This window comes from Pezoporus flaviventris, unplaced genomic scaffold (genome assembly GCF_033815535.1).
Source record: "Pezoporus flaviventris isolate CSIRO_AGI_PZ_B2104156 unplaced genomic scaffold, CSIRO_AGI_Pfla_v1 ptg000001l, whole genome shotgun sequence".
Classification (NCBI taxonomy): Eukaryota; Metazoa; Chordata; class Aves; order Psittaciformes; family Psittacidae; genus Pezoporus; species Pezoporus flaviventris.
Window position 1 is genome coordinate 39,371,226 of NW_026892549.1, and position 17,909 is coordinate 39,389,134.

Sequence of the window (17,909 nt, forward strand, 5' to 3'; positions counted from 1 at the left end):
AGGACTTGGGGGTGTTGGTCGATGAGCCAGCTTCAGTGTGAGCTCACAGCCCAGAAAGCCAACCGTATCCTGGGCTGCATCAAAAGGAGCGTGACCAGCAGGTCGAAGGAGGTGATCCTGCCCCTCTACTCTGCTCTCGTGGGACCTCACTTGGAGTATTGTGTGCAGTTCTGGTGTCATCAACATAAAAAGGACATGGAACTGTTGGAGCAAGTCCAGAGGAGGGCCACGAGGATGATCAGGGGACTGGAGCACCTCCCGTATGAGGATAGGCTGAGAAAGTTGGGGCTGTTCAGCGTGAAGAAGAGTATCTGAAGGGGGCCTATAAGGATTCTGGGGAGATACTCTTCATTAGGAACTGTAGTGATAGGACAAGGGGTAATGGGTTAAAACTTAAACAGGGGAAGTTTAGATTGGATATAAGGAAGAAGTTCTTTACTGTAAGGGTGGTGAGGCACTGGAATGAGTTGCCCAGGGAAGTTGTGAATGCTCCATCCCTGGCGGTGTTCAAGGCCAGGTTGGACAGAGCCTTGGGTGACATGATTTAGTGTGAGGTGTCCCTGCCCGTGGCAGAGGGGTTGGAACTAGATGATCTTAAGGTCCTTTCCAACCCTAACTATTCTATGATTCTATATGATTCTATAATACAGAGGGAAATGCGTCCAAAAGAAGTGAGGTATGATAATCTGAATTTCTTTTTTCAGTTGAGGACCTTTAATATTGTGCTCCAGCTCACTATCAAACAGTTTCTGCATTACTGAAATGGCGTGTGTCTGCAGCACTCCTTAAAAGAGCTCTCCTCTCCCAGGAGATGTGTGGTACCAGAGGCAAGAGGCACAGTTTTGCATGGGAAGGCTGTGCAAAAACTTCATCTGGAGGCTTCTAGGCACAAGGGACACTTTTGGAGAGAATGTCTAAACCTCAGCTCATAATGCTCCCTGATACATCACCATCCACCTCCTCCAGCTACAAGGTGGCACTAAGTTGGCTTGAGGCTGGATTTTCCCACTGGATGCACGGTGTGTTCCACCAGTCAGCAGTTCTCCCTGTACAGGTGAGCTGAGAGCAGATGTCTGCTGTGTGTCACCGCACACCCTGCATCTGCAGCAAGAACCTATCCCCTTACCTTGATAATGTCTGTGAGCACGCACGTGCCCTCAGACAGGTTAACCCCAAATGCTGCTCCTGGGTGACATTTTTCACCCAGTCTCTTCTCACCAACGCATTATTTTAGATGGGATACTAGGAAAAATTTCTTCACTGAAAGGGTAATCGGACATTGGAGCAGGCTTCCCAGGGAAGTGGTGGAATCACCACTTTTGGAAGTGTTCAGAAACTGTGTAGATGAGACCCTTAGTAACATGGTTTAGTGGTGGTCTTGGCAGTCCTGGGATAATGGTTAGACTTGATGGTCTTAAAGGTCTTAAAGGTTTTCCAATCTAGTTGATTATGTGATCCTATGATTATTAGTCCTTTCACTTCAGCTCCAGCTACCAGACCACTTCAGGTGTGCCTGGGAATCCCTTCAAGGTGCACAGTGTGCTCCAGCCCAGGATGGAGGGGCCTCCAGAGCCCCCAGAATCACAGCTTGCCCTGAACTCTGCAGGGAGCTGCAGGACTAGAGAATGCGCAGGTTTGGTTTGACCCCCACCTTTCCCTCTTTATGTTCTGTGCACCTATTTACTATAATATAATATTAGTATAACACATTATTTACTATAATATTATTATATTACTGTTACATAACTTTATTATTTACTATTAATGTAATTAACGCTAGTACACATCCATTAGCTGCTCCTATCCACCACCGCCGTTTTTTCCCAGCCCGTGCGCGCACAGACGCCTTACCACCCTCAGCCGCGAGGGGGCGCCGCCGCGCCAGAGGCGAGCTGGAGGGCGCTGGTCCACGGCAGCCACCGTACTGCCTCCGCCTCCCCGGCGGGGGCTGTCCTAACCGCCGCACGGCTTCCGCTTCCTCCTAGCAGAGGGGGGTGCTCGGCAGGGGGCGCTGCGGCGCGGCCTCCCGGCATGCTCCGCGCGCGGCCTTCTCCCGCCCCTCCCGAGTCGGGCGGGAGAGGGGAGGGAGCGGGTGCCACGTCTCCGTGCGTGGGGCTTTGTGCGGGGAACAGCGCCGCCGCTGCTCGCCCCGAGCCATGGGCTCCTCGCAGAGCGTCGAGATCCCCGGAGGGGGCACCGAGGGCTACCACGTCCTGCGGGTAAGGGAGGTGGGCAGGCGCTTCGGTGGTCGTTAGGCAGGTGCTGGTCTTTGGGGCCCGGCGGCCTCTCTGCGTGGTTCCGCGCCTGAGCGCCCCGCAGGGCTCCCCAAGCCGGGCGGCCTCGCCGCTCTCTCCCGGCTCGGAGGAGGCGCTCGGGCAGTGGTGGCGGCCGGGCCTCCGCCCCGCTGCCGGCTTCCGTTCCCGGAGCAGCGGGGCTCACGGGCGGCCCGTCGGAACGGCTCGGTCCCGCGCTGCCTCACAGCTGCGTGGAGCTGCCCGCGGCCTGCTCTCGGCCCGCGGCGGCAGCCCCGCGGGCTCCGAGCCATCTCTGCCCGGTCACTGAGGTCTGGGCGGCCCGGAACTGCCGGGGGATGCTCTGCCTGCGCTTCGGGTTGTAACCGGGCCGGGAGGGCCGGTGCGCGGGAGCTGGTGCTGCTTTGGGGCAGCCCTGGGGGGGGCAAGGCAGCCGCTCCAGAGAAAAGGCTGCGAGCACACGGGCTTGACACGTCCGAACGCAGCCCTCCGGTGCCTGGCCCGGCTGACACGTCAGGCTCTAGATCGTTGCATCAGTATCTGAACTGTAGCTGCTTCCCCCTTTCTGGGGGCTTAGATCAAGGTATTTAAGCGACAGGCATGACACTTGCCAGAGCTACCTTCATAGGTATTTTTAACCTATTTTCATAGTTACGTAGGGTTTGCTCGCATTGCGGCCACTAAAGTTCAGGTTTGTGTGCCACAAAATTTTCCGGGCTGTGTTAGAGGTCTCTTGTGTAGGCTTTTGGAAGCCCGTTCTTTAGCGTGGCCTTCGCGGTCAGTGAGGGGAGGGGTACCTGGGTTGTGTCCTTGAATCTGCTGTGCTAGGTGATACAGTAACTTTGCAGGAGTTACTAATAACCTTGCCCACACCGTTGCGCTCTTGACACTGTAGCTGAAGCTTGGAGCACCCTTACTGTGTGCACTGGGCTGGGCCAGGTTTTTGTTGGCATCAGACCTTCTCAGATCCACGCTCTGTTCGGAGCTATCCCCCTGTTTTAGACATGTGCAAGAACACATGGATCTTGCCTAGTGGTGAGCTACAAATATGTGTTAGAGTATCATGGTGAAAAAAGAACAGAGATCATCTTTCAAGTGTTAGAAAATGCTTTTGTCATGCTTTTGAGAACCAAACGTTGGTCGTCTGCTCAAATCCAAACATTCATCTCTTAAAACTTATATATAGTGGTCTTTACTTCTCCCTTTTATTGTTACTAATATTTAGCACTCCAGTGTTACTAATGTGTAACAGTCCTTTTTGTATTTTCCTTTTCCCCACAAAAAAACCACTTGTGGTTTGGTAAAAGTGGCAGACTTTTTTTTTAGTGCTTTCTGTTTTTGAGGGTTCTAAAATCAGTGAGTGCTCTGCAGTGGGAGTATCAGTTATGCTGGATTGGTCGATTTGCACTTTGATTAAAGCACATTAGTAAATTGAGATGCATATCTCCTACGAGGTATAATCTGCTTGGTTTTTTTTCTTGTAATCTTTCTTGAATCTGTCACCTTCTGTTTTCATTTAAGCTCCTTTTGGTTGTAATGTTTTTGTTATGACTCGAAGTGGCAGCGTTTGATTGCCAGTCTTTGTAAATGTAGTTGGTAGGTGCACCTTAAAGAAGTAGATTTCTGAGAGGACAGCTGTATCGACATTAAGTGCAGGAAGAACAGGGACCTGCCTGTTGTCTTAGGCTGATGTCTCTCTTTCCCTGCCTTATCTTGCTGTTCAGATGCCACACAAAGAGCAGTTTTCTTTTTTTTTTTCCTGTGGACAGGCATCTTAAATTGCATCATGATCCCAGTCTAACAGGAATCAGGCCTGTGCTTATATGGAGTTGGGAGCATAGATTCAGAGTAGAGAAAAATTATAAAGCTTCACAGTTGTAATTTGGAATGCTTATATTGAAATGCATGTGGCATACAAGTGACCAGAGTTTTCCTCCCCTTTTTTTTCCAAGTTTAGTTTTCCGGTTGGATTTCTATAGTAAGTTTGTGACAGACTGCTTGCTTGGCTCACATGGTTAGAGGAGCTCTGCACAAATGTTCTGTCTGCGTGGATCAACTTTTGGTAGAACTTGGGGTCAATCAATACCACAATTTTCATCTAATTTCTTCTCAAGCAGACTTTATTTCTGAGCTCATTAAATTATTCAGATAAAGAAGAATGGTGAAGGAAACCATCGGTAGTCTTTCAGTGTGACAGAGCTAATTCAGATAAGGTCAGATTTCTTTGATAATGCCAAACTTCCATAAATAGCATGTAGTGGGTGTTTTAAAGATTTCATTAGTTGTGGAAAACTAGAGAAATGTTAGTTATTGGAAGAGTTTGTTTGGGTAGGACAAATAATTGAAAAATGTGTTAAAAGGCCATGAAGCAAATGAGTTAAAGTTGTTCAGAATGATGGTAGGAGCAGAGTACAAGTTGCCAGAGGGATGTGCACACTGAGACTGTTGCAAATCACAGGTTTCTTACAGTGAGACTTTTAAACTGCACAGGCTGCCTCCCTACAAAACTGGTAGCAAGTCTCTTGCTCTGATCACTTCAAACAGGAGTAGAAATATATGCAGCAAGTTAACAATACCATCAGTAAGTTTTGACATAAGTTTTGCAGTTTACTTAAATCTTTTTGGCTGCTCCTGCTAATATTCGGTGCAATACCGCTTTTGCTGTGGACTTTATTATCAGTGCACTTGTTACAGGAAATAGGAACACTTCAGGACTGAAGTGCTGTTGAAGGAAAATGATTTAATCGTGTGCATGCAGGAAAAGTCACTATGGGTTGTGCTGTTTGGGTTTCTAGACATTGAAATGTAGCCCCATTTTTATTCTTTTTTTAAATAAAAAGAAAGTTACAAACAGCTGTGTTGCCCTGATCTCTTCACAGGAAGAACTAATAATTAGTCATTTATTTGAAACAGTTCTTTCAAATGCATTTTTATTCATCATATCTTGTTTCTTGCTCTTAGGCTTCTGTTTACTGATTCATGTAAAACACTCCTAAGTCTTCCATTTAACTAGTACCTCCCAGGCCAGTAGTATGCAGTGCTACTTACCTCCAGGAATTTTCTCTGTTGTTTGTTTTTTCTCCTCTGTAAGCTTCCTTTAACAGAAGCTGTGTGTCTGATTAGAGCAGCTGTCTGACTCTAGGTGTTGCTCAGTATGCATTTGTTTCTCTCTTCAAAACAGAAAGAAGGAAAAGTTTAGATTAGTTTCCTGTTCGGCAGTGCAAAGCTGCTGCAGTTTGCCCTGGCTATTGTAATGGCTTGACAATTTCTTCAACTAATAGATGATGTCAGAACAACCCCATGCAACCTGCAGGCTTCGGGAAGAGTGGCTGAAAAGCTGACAGGTGGAAAGGGACCCAGGGGTGCTGATTGGCAGCCACTGAACATGAGCCAGCTTGTGCCCAAGTGGACAAGAGGGCCAACAGCATCCTGACCTGTATCAGAAATAGTGTGGCCAGCAGGACCAGGGAAGTGATCATCCCCCTGTACTGAGTGCTGCACCTTGAATACTGTGTTTGGTTCTGCGCCCCTCCCTACAAAAGGTGCTCATATAGGCAATCTATTTTCTTGCAGAAAGCTTATAAAGCTTTTTTTCTTGAAAACTGGATGTTTCATAAGGAAATTCAATACAGTTATGCCATGTAATGTGTTAAAATAGCTGACAGAAATGCAATAGGTGGTTGGACCAAACAGAAATTGCTTATATGTGATACACAATGAAATTTTATTACCAATTACAGTCAGTGAAAGAACTACAGAAAAACTTCTTTCAGCATTTCATTGGTAATTAATTTAATATTAGGAACCATTTCTTGCGTGGGGTGGGGGGAAGCTTTGGAGCTTGAGCTTCTGCTCCTTAAAAGTTGTGTATTGAGTGCTTGCGGCTAAGCTTCTGAAAGTTTAAGTGGACATTTGTATAAGTTATCTGACTCTCAAAAGTGGTAAGAGCCTTCATCTGCCTCTGAAAATCAGTTACTGTGCCTAATTCCATTCATAGTAGCACTGCTTGCTTGGGGCTTAAATTTGTGACCGTTGTGTTGCTGAGCAGCCTTATAATGTGTAATGTACAGTGTATACTGTGTAGGCATAGAGTGATAGTGTTGAGAAAGGTGTTCAGCAAAGAGAAACGTTATGTATTTACTGACAAAGAAGTCTTTTTAGTAGTGCAGTTTAAAATTAGTGTCTTGACTTTGAAACCTTTTCCCCATTTAATTCTTGACAGTGAATTAAAAGTGAAATAATTTGTGTTTAATCTGTGTGCTCAGCAGCCCTGCTGTCATCTTGGGGAGGAACGAGTCCTGCAGCATTGTACAGGGCTGGAAAAGTCATCCAGCCCTTTTCTGCCTTCTGACATTCAGTGTTCCTGATAGAGGTTGTCTTCGCTTGCTCTTAAAAAGCTCCAGTGGTGGCAGTTCCACAGCTTCTCCTCTCCGCCTGTTCCACTATTGTTTCTCTTCTGTTAGAAAGTCATGGCATTTACCCACAGGTGTCTGTAACTTATATGTCTGAAATAACAGCTGGCTTTGGGAGGATTAGGCTTTCCAAACTGCCATGCCTGCAGCGGCATCTGTTGTAAATGGTATTACTTGATTATTTCACAGTCCTTATTCAATTACAAAGGCAAGTTACTGAATACCTGCTTGGGGCATACAGAAAGCTGCACAAAGACAGATTGCTCAGGAGGTCCACAGTGTATGTACATATACATGGAATCTTTATTTCCATCATTAATGAGGTTTTTGTGCACTTTTATTTCCTTAGGTCCCTGATTCTCCTTTATTGCTGTAGTTCCTGGAAGAGAATCGCGGCCCCAGAGCTTTGAGCAGAGCTCCATGTAGTGCTTTTGGCACTGCTGTGGTAATGAAGTTTCTAGGTAGCTGCCTGAAAATAAGGTTGTGTGACATAAAAGCTGTATGGGGCTAGTGGTGATTTTTGTGTGAGGCTGAGTATGTCTGTCCTTTAAGCAGGAGACTTTTCATATGGAACAAATTCAGAACTTCTGTTCTGAATTTCTGGGTCTGCCAGGCATATAAATGCTTTTCCACCAGTGATGCTGGGCCAAAAAAGAGAGGGAAATAGGAAGCTTCTTGTCACTGAACCTGTGCATGGCAGCATGAGGAACTGATCACAGAAGGGATGCAGATGCATGTGTGATGGATACAACTCTAAGAGCTTGATTTCTTTTAGATACAGCTTCCTGGTAGTTTTTACATGGCCGCTTAGAAATGAACCATTCAGAAGTGTTCAGGATTGTGATGGATTTGAGGGAACGAGCTTAACATCTGAAGGTACTTTCTGCAGACTAATTGGAAGGTCTCACAGCCCCTTCATCAGTTTGGGGCAGACTGTAAATAATTTGCTTAGAATACCAAATCTGTACATCCCAGGTGTCAGCTTGGAGGCTGACATCGATGGATGCTGAACATATGTAAGTCTCACTTATCATAGGTGCTCCTTCTCATTTTAAAATTTGGCCTTATTGAAAATGGGTCACAGCATTCAAGGTATAACCTATCAGAGGCCATGAGGGAGGGATATTGCGTAGGGATTTTGTTTGGGTTTTTTTTAAGAAGCTCATTTAGAAATGGAGTAAAATCTCTGGATAAAGTGTGAACCGTGTCAGGACTGCTTTTGCAGCTGTTCTACTGGCTGAGTGAAGTCTGGCTTTTCATAATTTCAGGGCCATGACATACATCCTAAAAATCTGCTCTGTGATCAGAATAAATGTATCAGTTTGCTGGATTTACTGATGTTTTTATTTTTTTTTTTAATGCTGAGGTTTAGACAGACATGTTCTGTCTTTAAAATTCTTATTTTCTCAGTGACTTCTGAAACCATCTGCTGATTTCATTCTGGTATAAAGCCTTTATGGCAGGCTTTTAAAAACACAAAATGTGAGTTCTTGTATGTCACATGCCATAGGCGGTAGAATGAGAGAGAGAGAGGCTATTAAAGTATTTTCACATCACCTCCCTAAACTGAGGGAAGAACAACAAACAGCACAAGCTTGTTCTACATTTGCTACTAGAAAAAACACATCAGAGGAGAGAATGTTTTGTATTACTTAATTACAAGAGAAACTTCAAGCCTGAGCATGCAATTATGGAGCATGTCCACAGGAAAACAGAGTTCTTGAATTCTGCTTTTGTGAAACTGGTTAACTTATCTTTGGCAGGAAGGCCTCGAGTACCCAACTTAGTAAGCAAAATTTGAGAAGTATAATTCATATAGTGTATTTTAGCCTCTCTCTGCCTTTTCTCATGAGCTAAAATTTCTGTCTGTGGAGCTGTTCTGAGATAGCTCTACATTATTTAAGTTAAAAATGGGCTCAAGGGACAGTCCGCTAATGTCAAAGCAACATACACAGCGCGCCTGTGAATTTCTATGCTGCTGGTGTCAGAGGGTCTGCTGCATGGAGCTTTGCTTGTGTTTTTACCCTGTTACCTGGTGCTCATCTTGCAGTCTGATCTCTAGTTATTCTTTGATGAGAGTCATCTTGAACCAACGAATTGAGTAAGTGACATGGAGGCAGTAGTTCGGGTCTAGTTAGCAGGACTGAAAGTTCCTTTGTTGGTTGAGATTGGTGGTTCTGTACAATTAATACTTGGCAGAGAGGGAGAATATCTGTACCCCCAGTGGTAGGATATTATTTCTCCAGACACACTTCAAATTTTAGTCAGAAATGATAAATGTGGAGTTTGGGGATGTTGTTGCTGCCTCAGTGATTTTTTTTTTTTTTTTATTACTTTGTGATAATGCTGGTTTCATACGTTTTTACTGCTTTGCAAATCTTGGACAGCAATCTGTGTGTGATGTGACTCTGGAACTACCGATTCCATTCTTTAATGAATGTGTAGATTATATGACACTAATGTGCCAGCTTCTGTCACCTGTTACAGAAAGCTGCCCACAAGTAATCTGAGTTTCCAAGCTCTGATTTTGTGAATGTGTTGGGCAGAGATAAATAGACTCTAAGAGGATAGTTTTAGTATTAATCAAGTTTGGGATTTTTCCATATTAGAATATTTTGTTCTAGATGAGTCATATTAAAAAACCTCAATACCTGCAAAATCAGACCAGTATTGAACAGACCAGCAGATTTATACCGTCTCTGCCAGGTGGAATAACACATAATGTAAAAAGCACACTGGAAAGGGTGGGGTTTAGATATTTTTGGAAGATGAATGCAGCACATAAAAGATAAAGCCAGTGGGTAAAATGAATCAGCTTACGAATAAAGAAAGATAGCCTTTATTACGGAGGCTGTAGGAAAAATCTAGTAGCCATATTGGAGTTACTTTTGTCAGTCAGCAGCGCCTGAAACAGTGAAAAAACACCACTGGCAAAATGTCTCTCAGTTACTCCATTTGGAATTAAAAGCATACTTTAAGCTTCTGGGAGCAACGTGTATCCAATACTTAGGCCTTGTCCCAGTGGAGTGTTCGAATTATTTGAGCTGCCATAGCTGCACAATTGCGGGAGTCCCTTTTCTTGCAGCTTGTTGATATGTTAATAAATCATTGGTTGTACAGGTGTCCTCTGTGTCTCAAGAATGTTAACAGATGAGGTTTAATCATGAGATAACAACCCCTGCTTACACAGATGTGACTCTCCTTTTCCTCTAGTAAGTAAGGCAAAAAGCAAGGGCCAACACTGGTACTTTTGTGGAAAGCTACAGCTTTTTAACCAACTTTTTTGGAGTTCATGAAGCTTGACCATAACCTCCTTCATTGACATAAATATCTACAGTTTATCTGCTGTAATTGTTAAGCAGTGCTCATGCCAGGGGGTGACTGTTGGTCCTTCCTCAATAATTTATAGGTTACTGGTTCTTTTAAAACGTTTCTCTACTTTTTTTTTTGGTCCAGAAGGTTATATTTGAGCACTTAAAAGTCATACAGACATTACTAGCTTCTAGAGCTACAGTTTGCACAAGTAGAAATAGAATTCTGATCTGTGATTGATGCTGTGCACCAGCATTGGTGCACTTCTGCTAAATTCTTGTTCAACTTTGTTAGGTACAAGAAAACTCTCCGGGCCATAGAGCTGGATTGGAGCCATTCTTTGATTTTATCGTGTCCATTAATGGTTCAAGATTGGTAAGTGTGTTGCGATTTTATAACTCTGAATATAAACAATGTGCTGTGAATCTTAGCTTGACAGGTAAGTCAATGCATTTGTTCTATTTAAGTGTATACAGAATATGTACAATTCTATAAAAAAATTAGCTCAAGAATAATGATGCAGAGAGGACAGACATGCTTTCTGCAGACAACTGCTACTGACTCACCACTCACTGCTTGTGTTAGTGCTTTCCTAGTTCTGTTGGCAAAACTGCTTATGTGAGAACTTTTAAACTCACTCCAGTCAAAGCAGGTTGGTTGAAAGAGCTGTTGTCAAAGCTGTTAGCTGGGCAGCAATCACAGGAGGAGGTTTTCAAGCAGAGCTGTAGTGAGATGGCAAACCATGATCACAGCAGTGGAAAAGGACAGCTGTGGGTAAGCTCTTCCACCTGGATTCAAGAAAGCCTCTGAAGAGCTGCAAGGTACATTGTATCACAGATTGAATTGAAGTGCTTTCATGTTTGGAAGGCATAACCTGTTTCTGTGAAATCCCAGGCTTTTGCTGGAGTTATATTCTAGAATTATGAAGGGACTGGAAGCTTGTTATAAAATAGCTGTAGATACTTATCCTGATAATGCACAGCATTTATAGTACATTTGAAATACGAAAGTGGTGCTATAGAACTGGATGGTTGCTGGATAAACACTAACCTAAGTTCTTGTTTGAACATTCACAGAATAAAGACAATGATACTCTCAAGGACCTCTTGAAAGCAAATGTTGAAAAGCCTGTAAAAATGCTGGTGTACAGTAGCAAAACACTGGAGCTGAGGGAAACATCAGTGACCCCCAGCAACATGTGGGGTGGACAGGGCCTGTTGGGCGTGAGCATTCGTTTCTGCAGCTTTGACGGGGCCAATGAAAACGTATGGCATGTTTTGGTACGTACAGACTTCCACATGTTCTCCTCACTGTTGCTTACTGTTAAACTTTTTATCTCTTTACTGAAAAGTAACTTGCAAAGGGGTACACAAGATCAAATTGGTCTGTTTTCTTTTTGCTGATTTAGAAAGTTTGGAAAAATTTTGAAGGGCTTGGAAAGACTTTCCAAGTAGGACTGTTTGTTGAGCATATTATCAAATCTTGTGTTTAAATCAGTGGGTTTGTACAATACTCGGAGCTTCTTATAACAGTATCAGAAGAGACTGCCATCAAGCCACTGCTTCATTAATTCAGTGACTAATAATAATGTTGAAAACCTGACCAGTTTGTATGTCTGACTCAAAACTTCAGTGAAGTGTCTAACTGTTCTGTTACACCCTGACAGTTACATAGTGTTTTGTAACTTTCCATCTTGAAACTAGGAAGTGGAACCTAATTCTCCTGCTGCATTAGCTGGACTTAGACCTCATAGTGACTATATCATTGGAGCAGATACAGTCATGAATGAGGTAAGCATATAAAAATAAGGTGGTGTGTATTTGTTTTTAACTAAGAAAAATGTAAGGTAATAATTGCACCAGGGTAGTTTGAAACATCCCCAGTTCTGTCTCTGTTCAGTGCTAATGGATGTAAGTTAATGCAAAGAGGAAGGAGCGCTGGCATGGTGCCTCTTCGTGCTTAAATGCAATTCTGGAAATAAAAACTGCTCTCAGGTGTCTTCATGAAGTCAGATAGAAACTTTTTTGTACTCTAATATTAATATTTCAAATAGCAGATTTGAAGTCTGGGTTGTGCCACATCTTCTGAAGTGCTCTAGGAAAGCACATTTTAAAGTTGCCCTTGGGATTAAACAACAGCACTACAATTGCAGCATGTAGCAGTTACCACAGAAAGATAGGTCTAGTAGGGTGATCATTCTAATGTCAAAAGATAAAATAAAGACAAGAAAGCCCTTATTCATTTTTATCCTTTCACAGTCTGAAGATCTCTTTTCCCTTATTGAAACACATGAAGCAAAGCCATTAAAACTTTACGTGTACAACACAGACACTGATAATTGTCGGGAGGTGGTGATTACTCCAAATTCTTCCTGGGGTGGAGAAGGCAGGTAAGGAGACAATATGTTACAGGGGAGCGGGGTGACTTTCTTACAGCGCTAGCCTAAAAGCTGCTTGCTTATGTTTTCTCCAAAGACAGGAAAAGAGTGTTGTTATATCAAAGGTGTTTCTGCTATAATCAATTATATTTATTTGAAATTCAGATTTAGTTACCAATGGGGGGTGTAAATTAGTGCAATGGTTGCTTTCTGCATTAGGCTTTAAATAGTCATTAAGCTGTAGTATATTATTAAAGTATTGCACAGTAGCCAGAACAGAGGACTGCAAATATCAACTGTGAGTTGAATTCCAGGTTGTGTATCTGATGTAGTTGCTTGGTTTAAATAACAATTTATTTTCTGCTAAATGTTTATTGCTAAAAGCTACAGAATTTCCTTTCCATTGTCTTGTATTGATTATTTCTCGGGGGGGGGGGGGGGGGGGGGGAGACAACATGGGGGGGGAAAGAGGAAAGTTGTACAGAACTTATCTTGAAACTTGACGTCTTGAGTCAGCTTCGTTGCTTGCTATGAAGTCTGTAGTTGTAAAGTCACTTTACTGACTTATCAATGTTCACATTTTAAAAGCCTAGGCTGTGGCATTGGTTATGGATATTTACATAGGATACCTACACGCCCATTTGAAGAGGGAAAGAAAATTTCTCTCCCAGGACAGTTGCCCAGTGCATCTCTCAGTCCTCTCAAAGATGGCTTCACAGAGGTAAATTGTAGTCAGTTCTTTGCCTTGGTAAAAACAGCTTGATGTTATATTGTTTTTCTGCCTCTTGATTCTTGTGGAAGCAAACTCTAATGGAACTTCCCTTTTTTCCTTCCAATAAGGTTCAGCTGTCATCAGTTAATCCCACAGCCACATTACCCCCTGGGTCAGCAGGACTTGAACAGAGTCTTTCAGGACTTTCTATTAGTTCACCCTCAACTACTGTCAGTAACGTTCTCAGTACAGGTTAGTATGGAAGTAACTGACTTCTGAAATATGTGAGGTTTCTGCCTTTTTTTTGCATTCACAGATGTTTCTACCAATTTAATAGAAGGCAGAAGAGAATAAAATATTCTTTTCCCCAAACTTGTTAAGAAATGCTGGAGTACTGTAATTGTGCCCTACTTGCTCATGAAACAACTGCAAACAAATTCTATCAGAAATATGATGTGTATTATTTAGAATACTATTTTTCTTCATCACCATTTTATGGTTAAGGCAAATAGCAGTTCTTCTGTAAGCAATTAGTTATTTGTACTCCTCAAGGAAGGGAGCTGAGGTGTTGTATGCTTAAAATTAATGTTGTTTTCCTGTGTATGCCACCAGGTGTTCCAACAGTTCCATTATTACCACCACAAGTCAGTCAGTCCCTCACCTCTGTGCCACCAGTTAACCCAGCAACAACATTACCAGGTGAGTAGGGAAAAGTTCTTAAAACATTTTTGAAACAAAATTCTTAAGGAAGCAAGTAGAAATAGCTGTTTTTTTCCGCTGCCTTTGGGTGGCAAGAGGGTGTAACTTCATACAACTTGCACATTTCATGTTAAAGATCTCTATACCACCTCTACAGTGTTAGGATTTGGGTTTTGTTTGTTTGCTTTGTTAGGGTATGTGCCAGCTTGTCTGTAGCACAGAGGACTGAGATGGCAACAAAGTTTACAATCGTTTCCCCTTTAGGGTCCCCTGCACAATAGATGCGGTTCAGAATTTCTCAGGAAGGTATTAGCCTTGCTCTTTGCAGTGTTTCTGGAGTCGATACATTGTTACTTTCCACGGTTCATAAATTGTCTGTTGCAAAACACTTTTGCAAATAACTTCACAGTTTCCCGTTTGTCTTTTGCCCTGGTACATCATGAGGGAAGAAAGATCTGAGAAGGCAAGTCTTGCCTTTCTGCATTCTTTTCACCCATAACGCCTCCAGCTTAGGAAATTCCTTTTTAATACTTAGCTTGGTCATTCTTCTTAGTATAAATAGAGGTCTAACAAAAAAGATCTGTGTGTTGCAGCTACTGTTTCTAAATTACTTAGTAATTTAAACTGGTATATGAAAGTAATTCACAGTGGGAAACATGAGGTTTGTGTACGATTTTGCTGTGTAATTGGTGCACTGGTACAGGACTCAGTTGTGCACTCCAGACACTGAAGCACTTGTGTGTTATGCTTTGTATGCTATAAGACATGTACATAAAGATGGGTCGGAGAGTTTTAAGTCATGCGTGGAGGAATGCTCTCTAACATAGAAGAAAATGTGTAGTAGAGCGAAGGGCATGCAAAAGGGCAAGCAACTTTAATCTTGTACTGTTTAGAGAAAATAGATAACAACTTAAGAAGTTCAGCTCCTGTTAACGTCCCCTTCTTCCCCAGCCCCTTACCCATCCTTTCCCCAAAATCTGCCAATACAAATTTTCCTTTCACCTTGTTCTGTGAACACTATCCTTGCTTTTTTGAGAGCTATCAATATTTATTTGCAGTTTGCATGACTATATAGTGAAATTCTAAATATTAAATGTACAGGTTAAAATTTGAATGTATTTGTATGAAGTTCATCTGTTTTCAGATTTAAAAAAAAAAAGTTCAAACCAAAGTCCCTTGTAGCTGAGCTGAAAGCTCTTTGAGTCAGATTATGTCAGCCTTTGTGCCTAATGAATTCACAGGTAGGTAAAGATGGCTGGGTTTTAATCAAAATCTCTCTACTGTGGCCTTGCTTTAAGACTTTTCTCTGTCTTATTACAGTAGTATCAACAGTTTATTTTAGAAATAGCCTTCTCCGAGTTAAACATAAAGTAAGAATAGCACCCTTGTTTCAGAAATGCAGCTTTTGTAAGACAGGAGATTCAAGAGCGGAAAGATGTTCCACAGCGAACACAATGATGGAAGACCATGTGTCGTGCTCATTGTGTTTCTCTTCTCAGCTCATCCTGACTTTCAAAGTTACTTTGTCTTACCTTTTCTAGATATTTTTGTGGTTTTAATTCTAGTTATGAACCAAGTAGAAAAGAAATAGTAATCAGTATTAAGAGACCAATAGTACTATGTATTTCATCCTATGATTATTATTTGCTGTGCAATACAGGAATGGAGGGCTTCTGTACGGTGCTGTGGTGAAATAGCCACCTTTATTAAAGCTGAATTTGGAATACAAACCTACTAATTCCTTAATATAAGATTCTACTTTGCTCAGAAAAATCTGAAAAGTTGGGATTATGTATTTGCTAGTATGGACTTTCTGCTATAAGTTGCACAGTGAAGACAGATACCTAAAAGTTGAAACTTGAGTGAACTTGCATTCATCAAGATGTAAAGCGAAGTAAATTTTCAGTAAGATCTCGGAAACAGTTAGGAAAAAAATGATTGTAATTTCTCAGCTGTAACTTTTCCACTCTTCTCTTAGGTCTGATGCCATTACCAGCAGGACTTCCCAACCTGACTGATCTGTCCAAACTTAATTTACCTGCACCACACATTGTCCCAGAAATCGTGCAGCCCGGTATGTCCTTCTGCAAACTGAAACACTGTAATAGCAGGTCTGTCCTTGATGATCCTTGATGCTGTCAGTTAGAGCCAGTCATCCGGTTGAGTCCTGAAGAAGATGAATTGAAGATGAGAGTTGACGGTAGTGCCCCATTAGGTAGACAAGGAATATGTCTTTAGATAAACTAATTAGAAACCTGTGTCTGTACTTAGTTGTTTCACCTTATATTACCTGATTTATGATCTCCAAAGGGATTGTGCCAAGAATGAAAGTGTATAGTTTTATGGGTAGAGGAAATTGTGAGATGTATCCTTGTTTGCCAGATGAGGCGTTCGAAGCACCATGACTGAATGCCAGCAGTGTGAACTAATAATAGATTTATGGTTTTGAGTTAAACAAAACTGCTGAAGATGTACATGAAGCAAACAAAAGGAAATTGGAAGCTCATATAGAATAAAAGGTTCTCGTTAACTTCTTGTTTCTGGCAGTTTCATTGAATGGCAGAAAAATCTAGTCATCAGTATTAATGCAATAAATACCCAGTCCTCAGGGGAGGTAGAAGCAAACTTGAGTTTATTCTGATCCTCAATTCTGAAATTTGAAAAGTATCAGGCTTGAAACTAGCTTGCTGAGTCAGTGCTGCACATATGTCATGCTCACACTAAGTTCAAAAAGCTTCCCCCTCTCCAGGAGTAAACAGGAGATTAGATATGATAAAAAAGTTAAGCAGGTGGAGAATCTCTCCAGCTCTGTCTGTGGTATGCAGCTGCTCATGCTGCCTTTTTATTTTTCCTTTTTCCCCCTGTTTTCTCCTTAGGTTTGCCATCCCTTCCTTCCTTGTTGCCGCTGAATCTAATGGGAATAACACCTCTATCAGTGCCACCCAAATGTGTTCCTCTGCTTCCTTTGGTCACAGAGGCATCTACAGTGCCTACAGATTTGCTTCCCTCCATTACTCAAGCCGGAAGCGTTCCGATCAACCCTGCCACTACTGTAAATGTAGAACAGACCTCGACGCTCACCTTGGATAGTACTACCCCAACTTCTAAGGCAACTGTTGTTGACAGATCAAGTGAATCCTCCACAGTTAATGAGAAAACCTCTGGAGTCACAGATACACAAGCTTCTGAATCATAACTCCAGGTCACTCTGTTGGATTGGCTTGGTATTTATGTAGCCATTGGATACATATTTGAAGAGCAACCTATCATTAATTTCATACTAGTTTGTACTTAATCTTAGGAGTCCTGTAAATAATATGGAGGTATAATAAAAATAAAAGGGGGTTTATAAAGTGTGTGTGGTGGGAGGGGAAGAAGAGTACTTGTATGTAACCAAAAAACAAGTCAAGGTGGTACATAGATTTCCACTGCCAAACTCGGAGGTATATGTTTTTAATATAGGCTGATGGCTTTAGCCTGCTAGGCCTGTCCTTGCTTATAATTAGCAGTTTTTGCTTCGGATAGAAATGAAGCGGTTCTTGCGTGTGACATTTACATACCATACTTCTTGATCTTTGCAAGTATCTTGTTACTACAGTGGGGATGAGAATGTTTAGTCCGAGTTGTATATTTTAACATGGCAAAACTTCCACCTAAAGATATTTCTATTAAAGTTGCTGAGTGACCTATTAACTGACATCTCGTTATTCAGCTTTTACACAAATCTTTGTTTTTAAGCTCTTGAGAGATGCTCAAGCCATGTTTTGTGACTGCTGCTGTGTTGTTTCATATGCCCGCTGTAAAATGGCATTTGGAAGGGAACACAGGAAATGCTTAATATGGCACACAATTTAGCACTTCATGACTACTGTAAGACAAGTTAATGGATTAAGCATACATACAGCAATAAATTCCTGGTATTTTATCCTTCATGTGACAAAATAGCACATTTATTTGGTTAATGCTTGAATTCTCATTTAAGTGTTTTTATCTCAGCTCTCTAGCACAGATCGTGAAAGGGCTCCCCTCCAGAGGAGTGGATCCAAGAGGGAATGCCAGACTTCTTAATGGCAGGCAGGATCAGCACTAGCAGTTAGATCAGTTGCAGCAATGAGTCATGAAATCTGTCTGCATATGATTCATAC

The 17,909-nt window shown here is 42.2% G+C and overlaps 1 protein-coding gene across 1 annotated transcript; it reads left to right on the top strand.

Annotated features, from left to right (window-relative positions):
* Positions 1-2,037: 2,037 nt before the first annotated feature.
* On the top strand, positions 2,038-17,689 carry GORASP2 (golgi reassembly stacking protein 2). Its single transcript, XM_061453372.1, has 10 exons — positions 2,038-2,219; positions 10,271-10,351; positions 11,053-11,256; positions 11,680-11,766; positions 12,235-12,365; positions 12,942-13,074; positions 13,194-13,317; positions 13,678-13,764; positions 15,743-15,838; positions 16,641-17,689. The coding sequence occupies exons 1-10, from the start codon at positions 2,157-2,159 to the stop codon at positions 16,958-16,960; spliced, it is 1,326 nt and encodes a 441-aa protein (XP_061309356.1). The 5' UTR covers positions 2,038-2,156; the 3' UTR covers positions 16,961-17,689.
* The last annotated feature ends 220 nt before the right edge of the window (positions 17,690-17,909 follow it).